This window comes from Phalacrocorax carbo, chromosome 7 (genome assembly GCF_963921805.1).
Source record: "Phalacrocorax carbo chromosome 7, bPhaCar2.1, whole genome shotgun sequence".
Classification (NCBI taxonomy): Eukaryota; Metazoa; Chordata; class Aves; order Suliformes; family Phalacrocoracidae; genus Phalacrocorax; species Phalacrocorax carbo.
The window spans coordinates 35,936,460-35,951,479 of NC_087519.1; the positions used below are offsets into that span (position 1 = coordinate 35,936,460).

General features: G+C 40.3%; 2 protein-coding genes across 4 annotated transcripts in view; one reads left to right on the plus strand and one right to left on the minus strand.

Annotated features, from left to right (window-relative positions):
• Positions 1–15,020, plus strand: part of RHBDD1 (rhomboid domain containing 1) — a 207,007-nt gene that overhangs the window by 114,038 nt on the left and 77,949 nt on the right. The window lies entirely within an intron of this gene.
• LOC104040343 (fetuin-B) lies at positions 1,898–11,095 on the minus strand. Its single transcript, XM_009508477.2, has 7 exons — positions 10,765–11,095; positions 7,119–7,229; positions 5,685–5,772; positions 4,977–5,143; positions 3,915–4,028; positions 2,906–2,995; positions 1,898–2,425 (listed from the first exon to the last, which is right to left on the minus strand). Exons 1-7 carry the CDS (start codon positions 10,984–10,986, stop codon positions 2,006–2,008), a joined length of 1,212 nt encoding a protein of 403 aa, XP_009506772.2. The 5' UTR covers positions 10,987–11,095; the 3' UTR covers positions 1,898–2,005.

The window sequence follows — 15,020 nt, forward strand, 5'->3', positions numbered from 1 at the left end:
TACTGTGATAACAACTAGATAGAATTTGAATTTTATGATTTATTGAGAACTACCTGATTTTTAATTGTTTTCTACTCTGAAATTAATGAAACCAAAATATGTTGCAATTTCTCATGATGTGGAATTGAAATAGAGTTATTTTTGGCTCAGCTGATGTGTTTCATGCATCACTTTTTGGCTTATTTTAATCTTTGAAGCAATTAAATCACTCTTTTATATAAAATTTATGTTTTTAAGAGTTTTGCAAACTGAAAAAAAACCAAATATCTTTGTTGTGAACATAACTCCATATATTTCAATATTATTTTGTCTCCACATAAAATAAAATACTTTTATTTATATATTTTTATAATAATAAAAGAATACATTTTAATCAAATTGTGTAGTGCCACAATATTTTAAGAAACCATAATTTTTTGTTGAAAGGCTCTTTGAATGGAGAAATTATCCAGCATCTCTAGGGATGATTCAGCAGCAAAAAAGCTTCAGAAACAATAATATTTAATTGATCTTGTTTTGAACAAATAATTTTACAGATCTGGTGGCAACTAGAGAAAGGCTCTGTGGCCTCATATGAGCCCCATAATTATTTCAAGTATCAGTGTACTCCTGGCCACAAATGGCATTTTTTTCCGATGTTCACTCTTTTTCTTCTTCTTGTCTTCTCATTTATTTATATTTGTTATTGGCTGTATAGTTGCTATGTCTGGTTTTAGTGCAATTGATTTTTCTTAGCTACAGGCTGTAGAGTGTCCCTGTGGTTTTTATTACAAGGCAGTTAATATGACCTATCTCAAGAAAGAATTAGGCTGATTTTGTAAATCATCATTTTTCCTGCACAGCAGGGTCAGTAAAGCATAAGAATCTGAATAGCTTGGGCTTGGTTCTCCACCAGCCAGACTTATGTGCAGAGGTTTCACACATGGGTAGCCTTTTCCACTTTCTTTAAGTGAGGGGATAAAGCATTAGGAAAATATAATCTTTCTTGTGCTCTTCCATGGGAAATAAAAAAATAGACTAAGCTCATCACATTATAATGAAGAAGTTAACCCATAAAATAATAAAAACCTACTAGCTTTTAGAGCTAAACAGTGTCGAAGTCCCTTCCCAATTTATACACAGTTACACCAGGCATGACTCCATAAGGCCCCTGAGAGCATCCCCTCTCCTGGAGGCTTTGCTGCTGGAGCTTGGGGCCAGCTCAGCAACAGCACATCTGGGGCTGCCCCCGCTCCCCTTGGGTCCACAGCATTTTGGCCCCTGCCTGAGCTACAGCCCCTGCCGCGTCGTAGCTGTGCCTGTGCCTGGCCATGGACTCTGTTGATCCAGGCCCAGACTCAGACCTGCAGCCTGTCTTCCTAGCCTGACCTCAGACATGCCTCGTCACTATGGACTTGCTTGGAGACCACTGGGCTCTGTCTTACTCTGGGTACGGTAACAAGACCTGATCCTGACCCTACTTGCTAACTCATGTTCCTGGCTTGACCTCGGACCTGCCTCATCACCTGCGACCTTGGGTGGTGATCTGGCCTCTTCCTACAACCTGACTACTGCCCCTGGGTCTGCCCTTACCTCACTCAGGTGCCATGGGACAGGTCCCTGCCTTGCCAGCCTGGTTATCATGCTTGCCTCTGTCTCACCATCCCTTGAGGAGCAGCAAGCCCACACTGTGCCCTGACAGACTTCTGCTACTGAGGATATTTTTTTCTGATACCTTCGGGCTGTCTCAGCCCTGCAAGTTCTTTTACCCTCCACAGTTACCTTTCCTTCATGCTTTTACTGATGGGAGGAATTTGAGAATTAAAAGCCAAATTCTTTTGTTGGAAAATGCCCCAGTTAAATTTCTTTTTCTAATCTGTTCTTGTGCTTTCTGAAAACTGAGACCTCCAAAGATGAAGACTGTAATGAGCAATTTATTTATTTAAAGATGTTACAGAAATTGAAAGACCAGGTTGCCATTGTGGGCATTATTTTGTTGCAGGTAGTTGAGATGATTGGATGCTGGCTAGGCTTTGGTAAGCTTTTTAGGCAGCAAAGGCTGGAGGATGAAATTTTTCTCCTTTGCTTCTCCTGGGCACGAGTCTGATAGAGAAAGTTCTTCAGGAAAAGGAAGAATAACTGGTCCAGTGACTGGTTTGGTCAAATCTGGTTTGCCTACTTCAGTCTTTCTTCCATCAAGACAGGACATAGGTCCTACAGCCTCGGGTGGAACTGGCTTTCCATCTTTATGCTCATTTTGACTTTTTGTTAGGTTTTGGAAGGAGATGTTCTCAGTTGAAGGCGGTAGAATTTTAACACAGCCCACTGTTCTTTCTAGGTGTGGGGAGAAAGGATTGGTTTCTGAAGGGGAAGTTTGTTGTTGATTCTGGCTGGATTTTCCAGGTGTCTCATTAGCTTGCTGTTTCCCCTCTTCAGTGGCAGGATCCTAAATAACAGGCAATAAGCAATACCTATATTGAAGCTATTACAAACTCTTTCAGATATGGAGAATGTCACCCTTCACACTAAGGATCTGCTACAATTCCAGTCTGCAAAGACAAGCTGCAGAACAGAAGCTTGAAGGATAGATAGATGGAACTACTTCTTATGCCAGTGGAGATAGGTTCATGAAACTTGGGTAACTATACAGTTATTGCCCTTTGAATTCCCTTTGCTATTTACAATTTCTTTGTAGAGCATTATGAACACATTCTGTAGGATTGACTCTATACTTATTCTATTGCTTTTTTATCCACCTAGCAACAGTTTATCTCAAGAGAGATTTCTGCCCGATTTGGCCTTACCACTTTCTTGAAGCCCGTATCTTTGTGAATAAGAAAACTTAAAAATTAATGGGCTTTCAAGAGTTCAGTTCTTGTTTTGTAACAGAGTTATATTGCAATATTAAGTTCAGAATAAGAAATACCTGCAGACTGTAGATGTCACAGGATATTTTGACAAACTCTTGATATTCCAAATGACTGTTTGTTACAGAGCCTTTGCAGAAACCTATTTGCTGGAAGAAAAAAAATGCAAGCATTTTTTTCACATTGTAGCACTGATACTTAGTTCCTATCTTGTAAAATAAGTGTTTATGAAAGGCTGAATAGTTATAGATTCTATATGTATTTGTAGGGACAAGCAGCTTGGGCGAACTTTTATTTTGGGCTTGGCAAGCTTACAGAGGCAGGCAGCATATTGAAAAAGGCTTTATGTTTGCAAAGGAGGGTTAGCTAACACAATAGTAAAAATAAGCTGGCCACTTAAGGCCCAACAACAACAGCACACTTAAGTTCTGCTGCAGCAGAATATCCCCATGCAGGCAAGTTGTGTAATTTAACATAATAACATTGTTCAGGCAAAAACAATTTTATACCATACTAGCGAAAGAAACAACATTTTTTTCATAGTTTCTAATAGTTGTGTTTTTACTGGGCTGTAGGTAACATGGCTTGGATCTCAGTTAAGATGGGGCTTGAAATGTTATCTCTTGGCAACACGTCTGTTTAGTCTTTCAGTTTCTTTTATAATTTTTTCCTTAGTTCCTAAAAGTTTTCCTTCACTGACCTGATTATGGTATGAATATTCTCTTTATGCATTGTTTGTGGTTTATTGTCTGTCTGTTTACTTGGAATAAATCCTTAAGAATGATTCGGTTTTGTAAGGCGATGGCTATCCCGCCTTTTTCTGAATGGCATTTTTTCCTGTTTTCTTTGTTCATGTTCTTCTAGGTAAGAATTCAGAACTTTTACTGAAATGTTTTTTCTATTCTAAAGCAGTTTGTACAGTTGCAAGACAGTATGGAGCTACAACCCATAAAAACACGCCTGTGGGCTTTGATTCTTGTCTGCAGAGAACCAAAGGAACAGGCTAAGTATTCACTGAGGAATCATAATATCTGAAAAATAGATGTTTATACAAGGAAAAGTACTTACACCTAGTTCTGATGAAAGTGGCTTGCACTTGGAGATGTCAGCAATTGCATCATCTTTGGAGCAGGATGTCTCTTGAATTAAAAACTCTACAAAATATGCAGGACCTACGACCCACTGTTAATGACAGACCAGTGACAATTAGAACTTGTACATGTGTCAGGAAGAAGGAAGAATCCTACAGACCTTGAAATAATTGTAAAGCCTCTGCTAAGAGTGTAAGGAAGAGGTTATACTTGGGGTATTACTGTTAGTTGTAGCACAGGAGAATGATTCTTTTTGCCAGTGCTGCTTTATTGCCTGGTTATATTTTACTTCTTATATATGCACAGTCCTAGTAACTCATGGATCAGCTGTAGTTGAAATGAGTTTGTTTTCTTTAATAAGATAGCATTCACATAAAACTACATACCCAAAGGCCCTCTTCAGTGCCTTGTTGATAATTTCTGGCTGCTTTAATGAACAGGATCACTTTTTCTATTTCTGAAATGCAAGTACCTCAGGGTTGGACAATGGGAGCAAGTAAATACTGTACTGTAGTAATACCTAACAGTTTGAGACAAAGAGTGAAAACTACCTTGTTATCTATACATAACAAATTTTAGGGAGACTGGATATTACTGTGGTAAACAAGCAGGATTTAGCCAGGAGATCATTAACTCTCTGTTAGTCTAAAATTAGTTTTAAACCATGTTTGAAGTAATTCAGTGAATTACAGGTATGTGTTGGAAGGGATGACTGTGGTTTATTAATACTTTCTGTTAGGCAGTCACTAATTCATGGTGGTGGTAGAAGAAAGAGATAACAGTGAAGCTTTCCTAAACTTTGGAATGCAAATCTGTATCTTGAGTTTTGCATAAAGCCCTTCTTTTTGGAATAAATGGCATCAAAGTCTTGGATCAATGCAGATCCTCATCTCCCAGGAGTACTCTGCATAGAATTATTCTTTGTGCTATATGGATACAAATTCTAAACAATCTGTAAGACATAACAAATCATATAAAGTATAACAGCTGGATCTGTATTTCCTGAGAGCTAAAGCAAGTCAGATGAGCCTTGGCTTACCTGCATTGAAGCTCTTGTGACATTGAGGACAGAGAAATAATGAGTTTGTTCACTCTCTTCATTGAACTTGGCAAGGCTTTTAACAGCAGCCTCCAAATAACTGGGCTCAGTTGGACAGTCATCAACTGGGCAGTCAGGACATGCTGTCTGAATATATCTGCGTGGAACTTTTTATTCAAAGAAAACAACGTCATTAGAGAAAGCATAACCAAAGAGCATGTTGATAGTGTAGCTCACTGTAAATGCATCTATGCCTCCAACCCCACCCACCTGCCCTCCAGTCCTCTGGAGTAACAATATGTGGTCTGATTCACTCAAGGATTTTGAATCTTTATCATTTTGTAAACCCATAAAAATGCTGCAGTAGAGGCAGAGACACTGCAGAAAAAAGCTCAACCTACTGACAGCGGGCTTGCAGTTTTTACTTGCCTTTCACAAACCCATAAAAATGCTTTTTGGACCAGAGGGTAAAAGCCCGTATAGAGGCTCTGCTGGGTTTCCCAAAGACAAAAACAGTTATTACTGCACTGCTTTGACCTGCAGGACCACACTGAATTTATGATCACTGACTTCAGAAAATTAGGGCAGCTGAAAGCTAATGGAGATTCTGTGGTGCCATAATTACAATTAAAATTTAAAGTAAACCTATATAGCAAAGAGTGTTTTTCCAGTCCTCTTTTAAAGTGAGGGTGTTAAATAAAGACATACCCGGTTGTAAAATGCACTCATAAGTACTCAGATGAGCAATATGGCTTGCCTTATTAATGTAGATAACTGCTTTGCATTGACCATAAACCTAAAACAATATAAACATTTAGAAACAATTAATATTGCACCCTTTGCACCTATCATCTAGTACCTAGTCAGTGAGTAGTTCATTTTCTTTTGCAGTCATTAAATTATTTTCAAGAACAAAGCTGTGTTAATACTCAAATGGCAATGAAGCACATTTCTAAGTAACTCCATTAAAAATAAAAGGCCAGATCTTCCCCTGGTGTATGTCTGAGCTCTGCAGGTGCAGTGCTTGTCCGCAGGATGGCCTACACAAGGCCACCCTTCTGGCAGCTAAGAAGTGCCCAGGTGTCACAGAGTGCTTTTCCTGGCCAGGGCCCCGTGCCGGGAGCTGGGTCTATGTCTAGAACACAGAGAGCTTAAACCTGTCTGGATCCAGTCACCTGTCTTCCAGGTTCCCACTTTTTCCTATATCCATAGTAAGGAAGGAGAGTGGTAGGAAAGACCCTAAATCAGTTTTGTGGCACAGTAAGATCACCCTTGCACACAAAGAAACTCTGACTTTATGGCAGGAAAAGAATACTGGCCTATTAATGTTCATTGTGCCTTTATTTTTAGAAGCTGTATGTATGTTCTCTGAGTGCTTCTTAAATATTGTCACATGTATGACCAGGGCCTCTAGGACTATACATTTCTTGACTTCATAGAAACCACACCAACCATATATTCTTTGCACCCTTTTCTTGCTGAAAGCACTGTAAGCAGAATTTTAAATTTTTTTTTTCCAGTTTTTAATTTAAAAATGAAAACTGATTGACCTAAGAAGCAGCCCAGGACAATTTAATCATAACTTCTTTTTTTTTTTTTTTTGTCCCACATGTGAAGCTTCTTTCTTGTCATTCTTCATTTTATAAGGTTTTTTTTTTACTTATTCAGGATTGTTTTGGTCACCTGTAGCAACAGACTTTCTGTCTTTGCAGCTTATCTTACTGAGCTTTCTTGTTTCTCTTTCAGTACAATTTTTACAAAGTTGTCAGAATAAAAGTGTAATTAAACTAAACCAAAAATCGCATGTTATATAAAAGTAAGTTTCTTTTATTCCTTTCTTGACAGCCTGTCTTTAAAATAAACTCTTATAGGCTTGCTATAAAAAGTAAACCATTTGTTCTAAATAGTGTCCTAGCATGGCTATTTAGTTATGTCTGCTTATTAGGTCTGGTCAGAAACCATCTTTTCAACTTCATTTTTTAAAATAAATCTTACAAGTCTATAAACTGATTAGAAAGCACAGAGGAAAGCTGAGGACCTTAAAAAATGCATTTTGATTTCTTCTAAACTCTGCTGCTTACTAAAAATGCATGTGTAGGGATTTGCTGTCCCCGAGACTAAATAAGAAGATAAAATCCTTACAGTTCTATGAGCAGGTCTGGCCGTACAGTTCTTCCACAACTTTTTGCTGAGTACATGGCATTCAGTATCTACTACATCCAAGATGAGATAGAAGACAGAACCAGTCATCTCCTGAAAACAAAAAAAGAAAGTATAGTATCCCTGTTTTGTTCATAACAAAGTAGGGAAACATAAAAGGAAATGATGGAGAAACACAAAACACACAGGTGGGACACACAGATATCCTGAAATTGAACATTCTGTGGGACAAATTCTCAATGGTAGCAAATATGGTGAGATTCGAGGCCCTGTTAGAACAGGCTTGGTCATGTGTCTAGCCAGCTTTAATTAAAGAATGGTCATCTAAAATCAGTTTTATTCTTCTTATTCTAGTACCAACCAAAGTAAAAAAAGGTCTTGTAGAAGTCTGGGGCCAGTATCTGTACAATTTTGCCTTTAGTTTTGACTTCTGTTTAACAGCAACTAAAGACCAGTCAACAGGGCATCTAAAGGCTTGAGTCTAAAGTCAAGTCTAAAGCCAGCTAGACTGCTGTTTTTTTTTTTTTTTTCTTTGTTTTATACTGCTTGGGAAAACACTAAGAAGTATCTCTTCTTGAGTTCTGAAGAGACTGAGTGATACAAACTATTCTGGTCACATAGTATAGGGATCTCTGGAAAAAGACTGGGATGGTGAGTTTATGTGAGCTTTACCAAATATACTTGTAAATGTAATAATAAACCCTTTAAATGTAAAAGAGCAAAATAAATAGAAAATAAATGTAAAGAATAAGTAAATTGTTTTGTTAGCTTTGTCTCTAAGTGATATTCTTACATATGCAACTTACCATGCTTTATACCTTTTTTTTTTTTGTATTTTCATACCCTCTTTTTTCCCCTAAGTGTTCTATGAAGTAATCTGGTAATGCCTGGCACTGACCTCTCAGGTTTGCCTACACTAATCCTGTTTAATTAGAAGTGTTGTTTTGAAGGTCATGAAAAGATCAGAAGCTGTTTTGGCAAAGACTGAAGATGGGGTGCAGCAGGACTGTGTACAGTGGCATGGCATTTTCTCCACACCTGGCTGCATAGATCCTTCTGTGGAGGGAACTAATTTTCTGTTTACGTACAAGGTACCTAAATACAATGATGATATGTCTCCTTAGTATGGTAGCTAATAAATCAGTAAACAGAAATTAAGACTGGTCAAAGAATAATTGCCATTTGCTGAAAATGTGGTTTCTGGAGTAGAGTAGGATTTGGTACAAGCCTGTAACTTCAAATATATCCTCTATAAGAAAAAAAACATTACTAAGACTATCCTGCATGAAGCAGTAATAGCTAAGGAAAACATGTGTCTTTCAGAGTCCCAGAGTTGGGACTGGTGACTTGAGCTTTCAAGTTGGTTGTTCAGGCATTCTGGAGGCAAAAGCACACAGATATCTCTTTAAAGAAATGTTCTTTTAATCAAATGTGTTTTGTTAGATGGATTTACTCAGCTGAATCATGAAGAGTGATTGCAAAGCTTGGTGATCTTGGAAATACTAAATGCAACCAGGGTGGACTGAACTGTATTTCCTGTTGCCTGTAGCTCTCTTGTATAATATCAGCTCTAATACACTGATGAGTTATTATAAAATCTATACATCTTTCTGTGTGTATCATCCTCCACTGGGGAAAAGATAATTTGGGGTTTATTCAGAGCTCAGCAGATCTCTGAAGCTTTCATCATCCTTATTTTAATTTTCATTAAGAGACCGTTATGCAAGGGCCTTTTGATATCTGCATAGTATTGAATAAAAACTTCTATCTTTTCTGCATGGCCAAAGAGGTCCCTTCCTCAGCCCTGCTGATGCTAGGACTGCCACAATGCAATGCATGCTAGGGAGCCTGGGAGCCGGAAGAGATGTGGCAGGAGTGCAGCAACGCCTTTGTGGCAGGGTGACCTGGTGCAAGGGAAAGAAATGAAATATTTTTGCATGTTTTGTAATTTTGGTTAAGTGCCTGTCAGTGAAGTTAATCATGAGTATCTTGTATGAAAGAAAGTCTCTGTCCTACTTGCATATAAGTTAATAGCAGATGGCTCATTAGTTTCAATTACAGCCAAACTGAACCACAGGTTGCTTTGGGGAAGATTTGAAGTTGAAATAACTTTGAAAAAGTTTTTATCCTGAGTATTGGTTAAAAAAATGGGAGGAAGGACCACTGATGGATTAAAAAAAAAGTTTATTTTTCTGAGGGGAATAGAAGGTTGTATAAGGTTGTCACTGTCCATGAACATCCCTGACATAGCTGACTGCTTCTTATATACTCAGTCCCAGAAGCAGCAAAAATGTGACAAAGGGCTTAGATTGTCTAGTTTGTTATTGCATAAGGGCTAAGGATAAGCAACAGGATAAGCATAGTAGGTGCAAAAAATAAGAATAAAAGTAAATTCTATCCCCAAATGAACAAAGAGCAAAGTATGCCCTAAGGCAATAAGTTAAGTCTCTAGGGCATTAAGTGACAGACAAAATCACAAACAAGGACCAAAATTCTCCTATGCTGAGATATACTTGGCACAGGTGAAGCAGAGAGATGAATGAAGTGGGTTACAGCATGCCTGCACCCACCATGCTGCACCCTAAGGTGGTCATAGGAGTGCTTTAATTATTGTCAGTAGCCCCAGGATGGGTAGCTAAATATCTAACTCCATGACTGGTGATGTGGGTTCTGGGCCAGCTCAGAGGCAACCCATGTGGAAAAAATTCTCCAGAGACCTGCCACCTGAGCAAAGCAATATAGAGAACACAGTGCAAAGCAGAGCAAAGCGTGCATCTTTAGTCATGAGATCTCAGATTGCTGGAGGCTACAGCGTGTCTGCAGAAACTATGTCCTTGTGAGAGCAGCAGGAAGTAGTGTCATATCCTTGCCAGTACAAATCTTTAAACATCTGGCAATGAGCCTGGTTTACTTTAAGGGTTCAGAACAAAGCCTTTCAGGTGAGATTGTGGGAAGCAAGCAAGCATGGCAGGGAATGATAGTAGCATGCTTCTACAGTGCCTTATGTGTTGTGGCCATGTGCGCTCATTTCAGGTTGTCCCTAGATTCAGCTATTGTAACACAAAATAGTAGTAACTTAAGCACACAAGAGAAATAAGATACTTGAGGATACAAGAGTGATATTCCGTAGATATTACCAAAGTAATTTTTGCACCTGAACCAGTTTCAGATTTCTTCTGGAGAATGAGTCATCATTTAGAGGTCTGTGAAGGAATTCCCTGGTCCCAAGCTAGATGTGTTTACACCTGTTAGTGTTTACATCTTTTGTGCAAAATGCACAATGACTTAATAGCCTTTGCACTCCAACTGCTCAAGGCAGTGGGAGGAAGGTGTAATTAAATCAGAGTAGTGGTGTTTCATACCAAATTTGAACTGATGCCTGGAGCTATTCCAGGGGCAGGCAGCAGAGAATCGTGACTGAGATTTGCTCTCTAATTGCCCACAGTGGTGATGAAACTGTTCCTAGTCATCTGTGCGTAAAGTTGACATGGCCTCTGGAGTCCTGTGAATGTAACTTCACATTTGCCTTTAGAAATATTTCTTAGTTCAAATACATATTGCTAAGGGCTAGTGGTAGACACAGGGCTCTTCATGGAAGAAACAGATATAGAACAAGCAGGTAGCTTACCTGAGGATGTTCTCGGACACTGAAAATTCGGTAGAGACTGAATATGTAGCCCTCTTTTCGGTCAGCATTGATCTGGCGAAGAGCCAGGTCTGCAGCCTCCTCTACTGCAGTGTCATCACAGGTGGGGGAAAGCAAGGCAATTGGTGCTTCTCTGGCAGGAGGCGAGGCAGCCCAGGAGCAAAGCACCTGTATGCCAAAGAGCATTGAAACAAGTAGAACCATTCTGCTGAGAAAACCACTGCAGCAGATCAGAATGGTAAGTCAGTATGGAGGGGCTGACTTATGTGAAATAGCAGACTTTTGAAATGGAGCTGTGTCTTTATAAACATGTGTCTCCTTTTTATTACATACTGTCCATCACCTTTAAACCTACAGCTGCAACAGCAAACACTAAGTCAATGATTACAAGGTTTTATGAAAGTGTTGTCACTCCCTCTGAGACCAGAGAGCACTTTCTCCTTCTGGCTTTACATCTCCAATTCAGACTTCACTGGGCAGATTGTATAACTTTGACCTCATCGCAAGGGACAAAAATATACACACAAAGCTGCTTTCTTAAGAAAGCAGAAATGCTTAAATAAAACTACATGCAGCACAGGTCGGGCTCTACCTCCATTCTGTCGGTGATTCAGTTCTTCTCCCAAATAAGACAAAGGTCCCAGTAATTTGAATGGGAATTGGATAAGGGCCACAAGGTTGACTGAGTTCACACTTCTTATTTGTTAAATGCTAATTGTAAACAAATATACTGACTCTCTTTTATATGCGGTCAGTTTGTTTGGGATAGAAAGCTCAGTTTGGATCCATTCTTTGAGAATTTCTGCTCAGTTGGATACCTACAGATGAATGTTAGCCCTTAGCCCAGGCCAAGCCAGCAAAATGCAGTTAATGTCCAGACAAGAAGCCTGTTGATAAAGGGCCTGCTCAAGCCATTAAATACTCTTAGATAACACGATAACAAGGCAGTGTAAAGAATTAAGGGTTTCATCATGCTGTCTGCTTTTAGGCAGAAATTTCCATTGTGTTTATCTGGGACTTAACATTCACTGTAATTGAATATAGCAGCATATATGTGGTAAGTTTTGTTCTCGCCCCAGAGACTTCACTTCTGTTGGTGGGATTGTACAAATTGAACTGCTGTAAGAGGCTGGAAGAAATAGACAATAAGTGAACCAAGGACTATCAAAGTGGTGTGAGGCTATTGAAGGCTCCATTTCAGGGTTTGTTCCCTCTCAATACCTTGACTCCAGCCCACCCGTCTTTTCTTGCCTAAAACTTTCAAGTTACTGACACCTACCAGGTATTTGACGCCCCGCTCTGATTTCCCTGAGCCCTGAACATTTCCTATTTCATCCCATCTTCCCCCAGCTTCTGACTTTGTTCTCACTGCCACATTCTGCAAAGCACTCTGTGAATTTGCCACCATTACCTGTTCCTTCTGATGCAAAAAAGCATGTCTTATTTCCTTTTATCTCCTCCCATATTAACTTTTTGGCTGCACCTAGTTTCAGCCCCTGCCTGGCAATGCTTAGCTTTATGTTCCTGTGGGTTTAGAGGCAGATACAGTCGCACATGAGCACGTGAACTCCACTGCTAATTGTAACATGCTGCTGCATTTTTATTGCCTGAGAACCAAACTTAGTGATTAAATAAGAACCATCTGAAATTATATGCTGAGGGGAGAGGGGAGAGGGGAGAGGGGAGAGGGGAGAGGGGAGAGGGGAGAGGGGAGAGGGGAGAGGGGAGAGGGGAGAGGGGAGAGGGGAGAGGGGAGAGGGGAGAGGGGAGAGGGGAGAGGGCTGTAAGAAAGTTACTGACCTGGGGCTGGTTACATTCGTCTCAGTGCCAAAGGTCTGAAGGATAGGATCTAGCAGAAAGAACTTCTTAAAGAAGAGGGAGCACGTAATGTAAACTGGAGGGTGAACTGCCTTTGTCTTCTTGTAGCTGGTCCTCCTTATGCCACCTCTTGCTCTTTATTTGCCTGTAAATTATTCTTTTTGTACTTTGAATCAAGGAAAATGTACACCCAGTTGTTTCTTTGCCAGTTCACATCACCTTGTCTAGCTCTCCCAGATTTAGTCCAGACTTCTCTGTGAACAGCAACTACTTATCCCATAAATGCCTCTTGCCTGGATGATTTGGGAGCTTAGTTTTCTATCTGGTTCAGTGTTATCGTGTCCCTTATACTATATGGTCAGAATTGGCTCAAGAAACAGAGTCCCACCTGCTTAATCTTTAGGTCCTTGGCCTCTCTAACCACTGCCACAGCCTACCCCAGTTTAAATTGTAAGAAGCCACAGGAGAATCATAAGGAAATTGGTCCAGCAATGTCACTATTTAGCACTACTCAGTACTCTGCTTTCGTTCCTTTTCAGAAAAAATAAATAATACAGTCCTGATGTGACCGGAGACTGTGACTTCAGGGGGGGAGCCATTCATTGACTCAGCTGCTCCCACCATGGTAGCACAGAGCACACGCTAAGCTGTGCAGGTTTATTTGTACCTTTGACTTATCCCCTCACTGCTGAATTTGGTGGTTTATTTGCCAGCTAAGAGACTACACTGTTGTCCCTATTGATTCTGGAGTGATTTGCTGAGTACAGATGAAAAGGGGTCACGGAAAATTCTGCCTGGAGAAACTTTAGTTTGCAATGACAGTGGTGTACCTTTTGGCTAACCTGTCAGGAACTCCAGGCTGGAGGCGGGGCGAATAGCTGTACAAATAGCTGTTATCTTGAAGATCTGGAGAAATGACAACCACTATTACTTGGGGAGGATCCCAGTGAAAGCCATTGGATTTCTACTAAGGGACAATTCTGCAGTATTTCACCTTGAAGGATACTAGAAGCTGGGTAACCATTTCCCTGGCCCTCATTTTCTGTCATAGGAGTCTCTGTGATCACAGCTTTCTGCTGGATGACACCAAGTACCCTCAGGTTTGATGGTTGCTCCTGTATTGATTGAGGAAGGAAAAGTGCAAGTGAAGCACGGAATTGTCTCTATTTAATACTATTGTAAAGTTTGGGTTTTTAAAAAATTTATACATTGTCATGTTTTTTTGCTGGTGGTATAAAGAACCTCAGCTCTTTAGCCCAGCAGTGCTCAAAGCATGTTCCTCTGGGAGACATCAGAACCTGCCCCAGAGAATTTCCATAGAAAGCTGGGTGGGGTTATACATACAGCCATGAAGACCTGCAACAGCACTGGGGCTGAAACTCTTCTAAGAAGACTTTGTTTGGTGGCAAAGGTGGAAAACTCAGGTAGCAGGACAGAAGGGGCACATGGCTGCTAGACTGAGCCACCTCATATCGCCAGCTGCTTTGCAAACTCAGGGTAAGAGATAATGTACGGACTGTACCCTGGAGGGAAGGGATGCAAGGGATGAATGTTGAGAAACACTGCTGTAGCCATAGTACAGGAACAGCAGAAGCAGCAATGCAGACTCGCTCACATTGTTCCTTGTGCCTGGGAATGCTTCCCCTGTGGCTAAAGGATAATAACTCATTTTCTTTATCCGTACAGTACATGGCATTTCTATGGAGATGGGAGCCAGTTAGTACTGGCTGTGTCAGTGCCTCTTATAAGGGGGAATTGTTATATCCCTGACTCCGTTCTTTTTACTTTTGTACTTTTCCTCCCACTGGAAAGTTAAAAATTTCTCTGTTGAAGTGGCTGACCTCAAAACATGGACACAGCTGGGAAATCTGAGCATGTCCAGCCAAAGCAGTGCATGAAATATGCTTTTAGCAAAACAGGGTTTGAAAAAGCTGAAAAGCATTGTCAGCCAGTGATGCAGACCTGACAAACTTATTCATGTTGCATTTCAGGGAAGGAAGCATTTGTATTTTATGTATTGCCATTTCGTAGCGCTCATTGCTCAGACACTCTATTACTAAATACTGAATCTGTTCCTAAGGTCCAGGTGCATGAATACTGGGCCATACTGAGGGGAGACAAAGTGACTGCTTCAAAGCAGTCATGGAAAATATATCCTGAAGAGGGCAAAATGTGTCCCTAAGAATGCAAGTGTTAAGGAGAAAGAAGACAAGGTGCAGCTACTAACTGGAATCACAAGAGAGTTCACTGCAGTTCTGCTTCTCTTTCCTCCCTGTTTTAGGAAACAATGGAGTAGTTAGGCCAGGTGTAGGAGAACATCCATGAGGTGTGGCGGCTGCGGATGTTCTGCTACATATCCTTGCTTTCTGTGTTCAGAAAAGGCAACAAGAAAATGCAGCATTTCTGGAGTTCAGAGATCC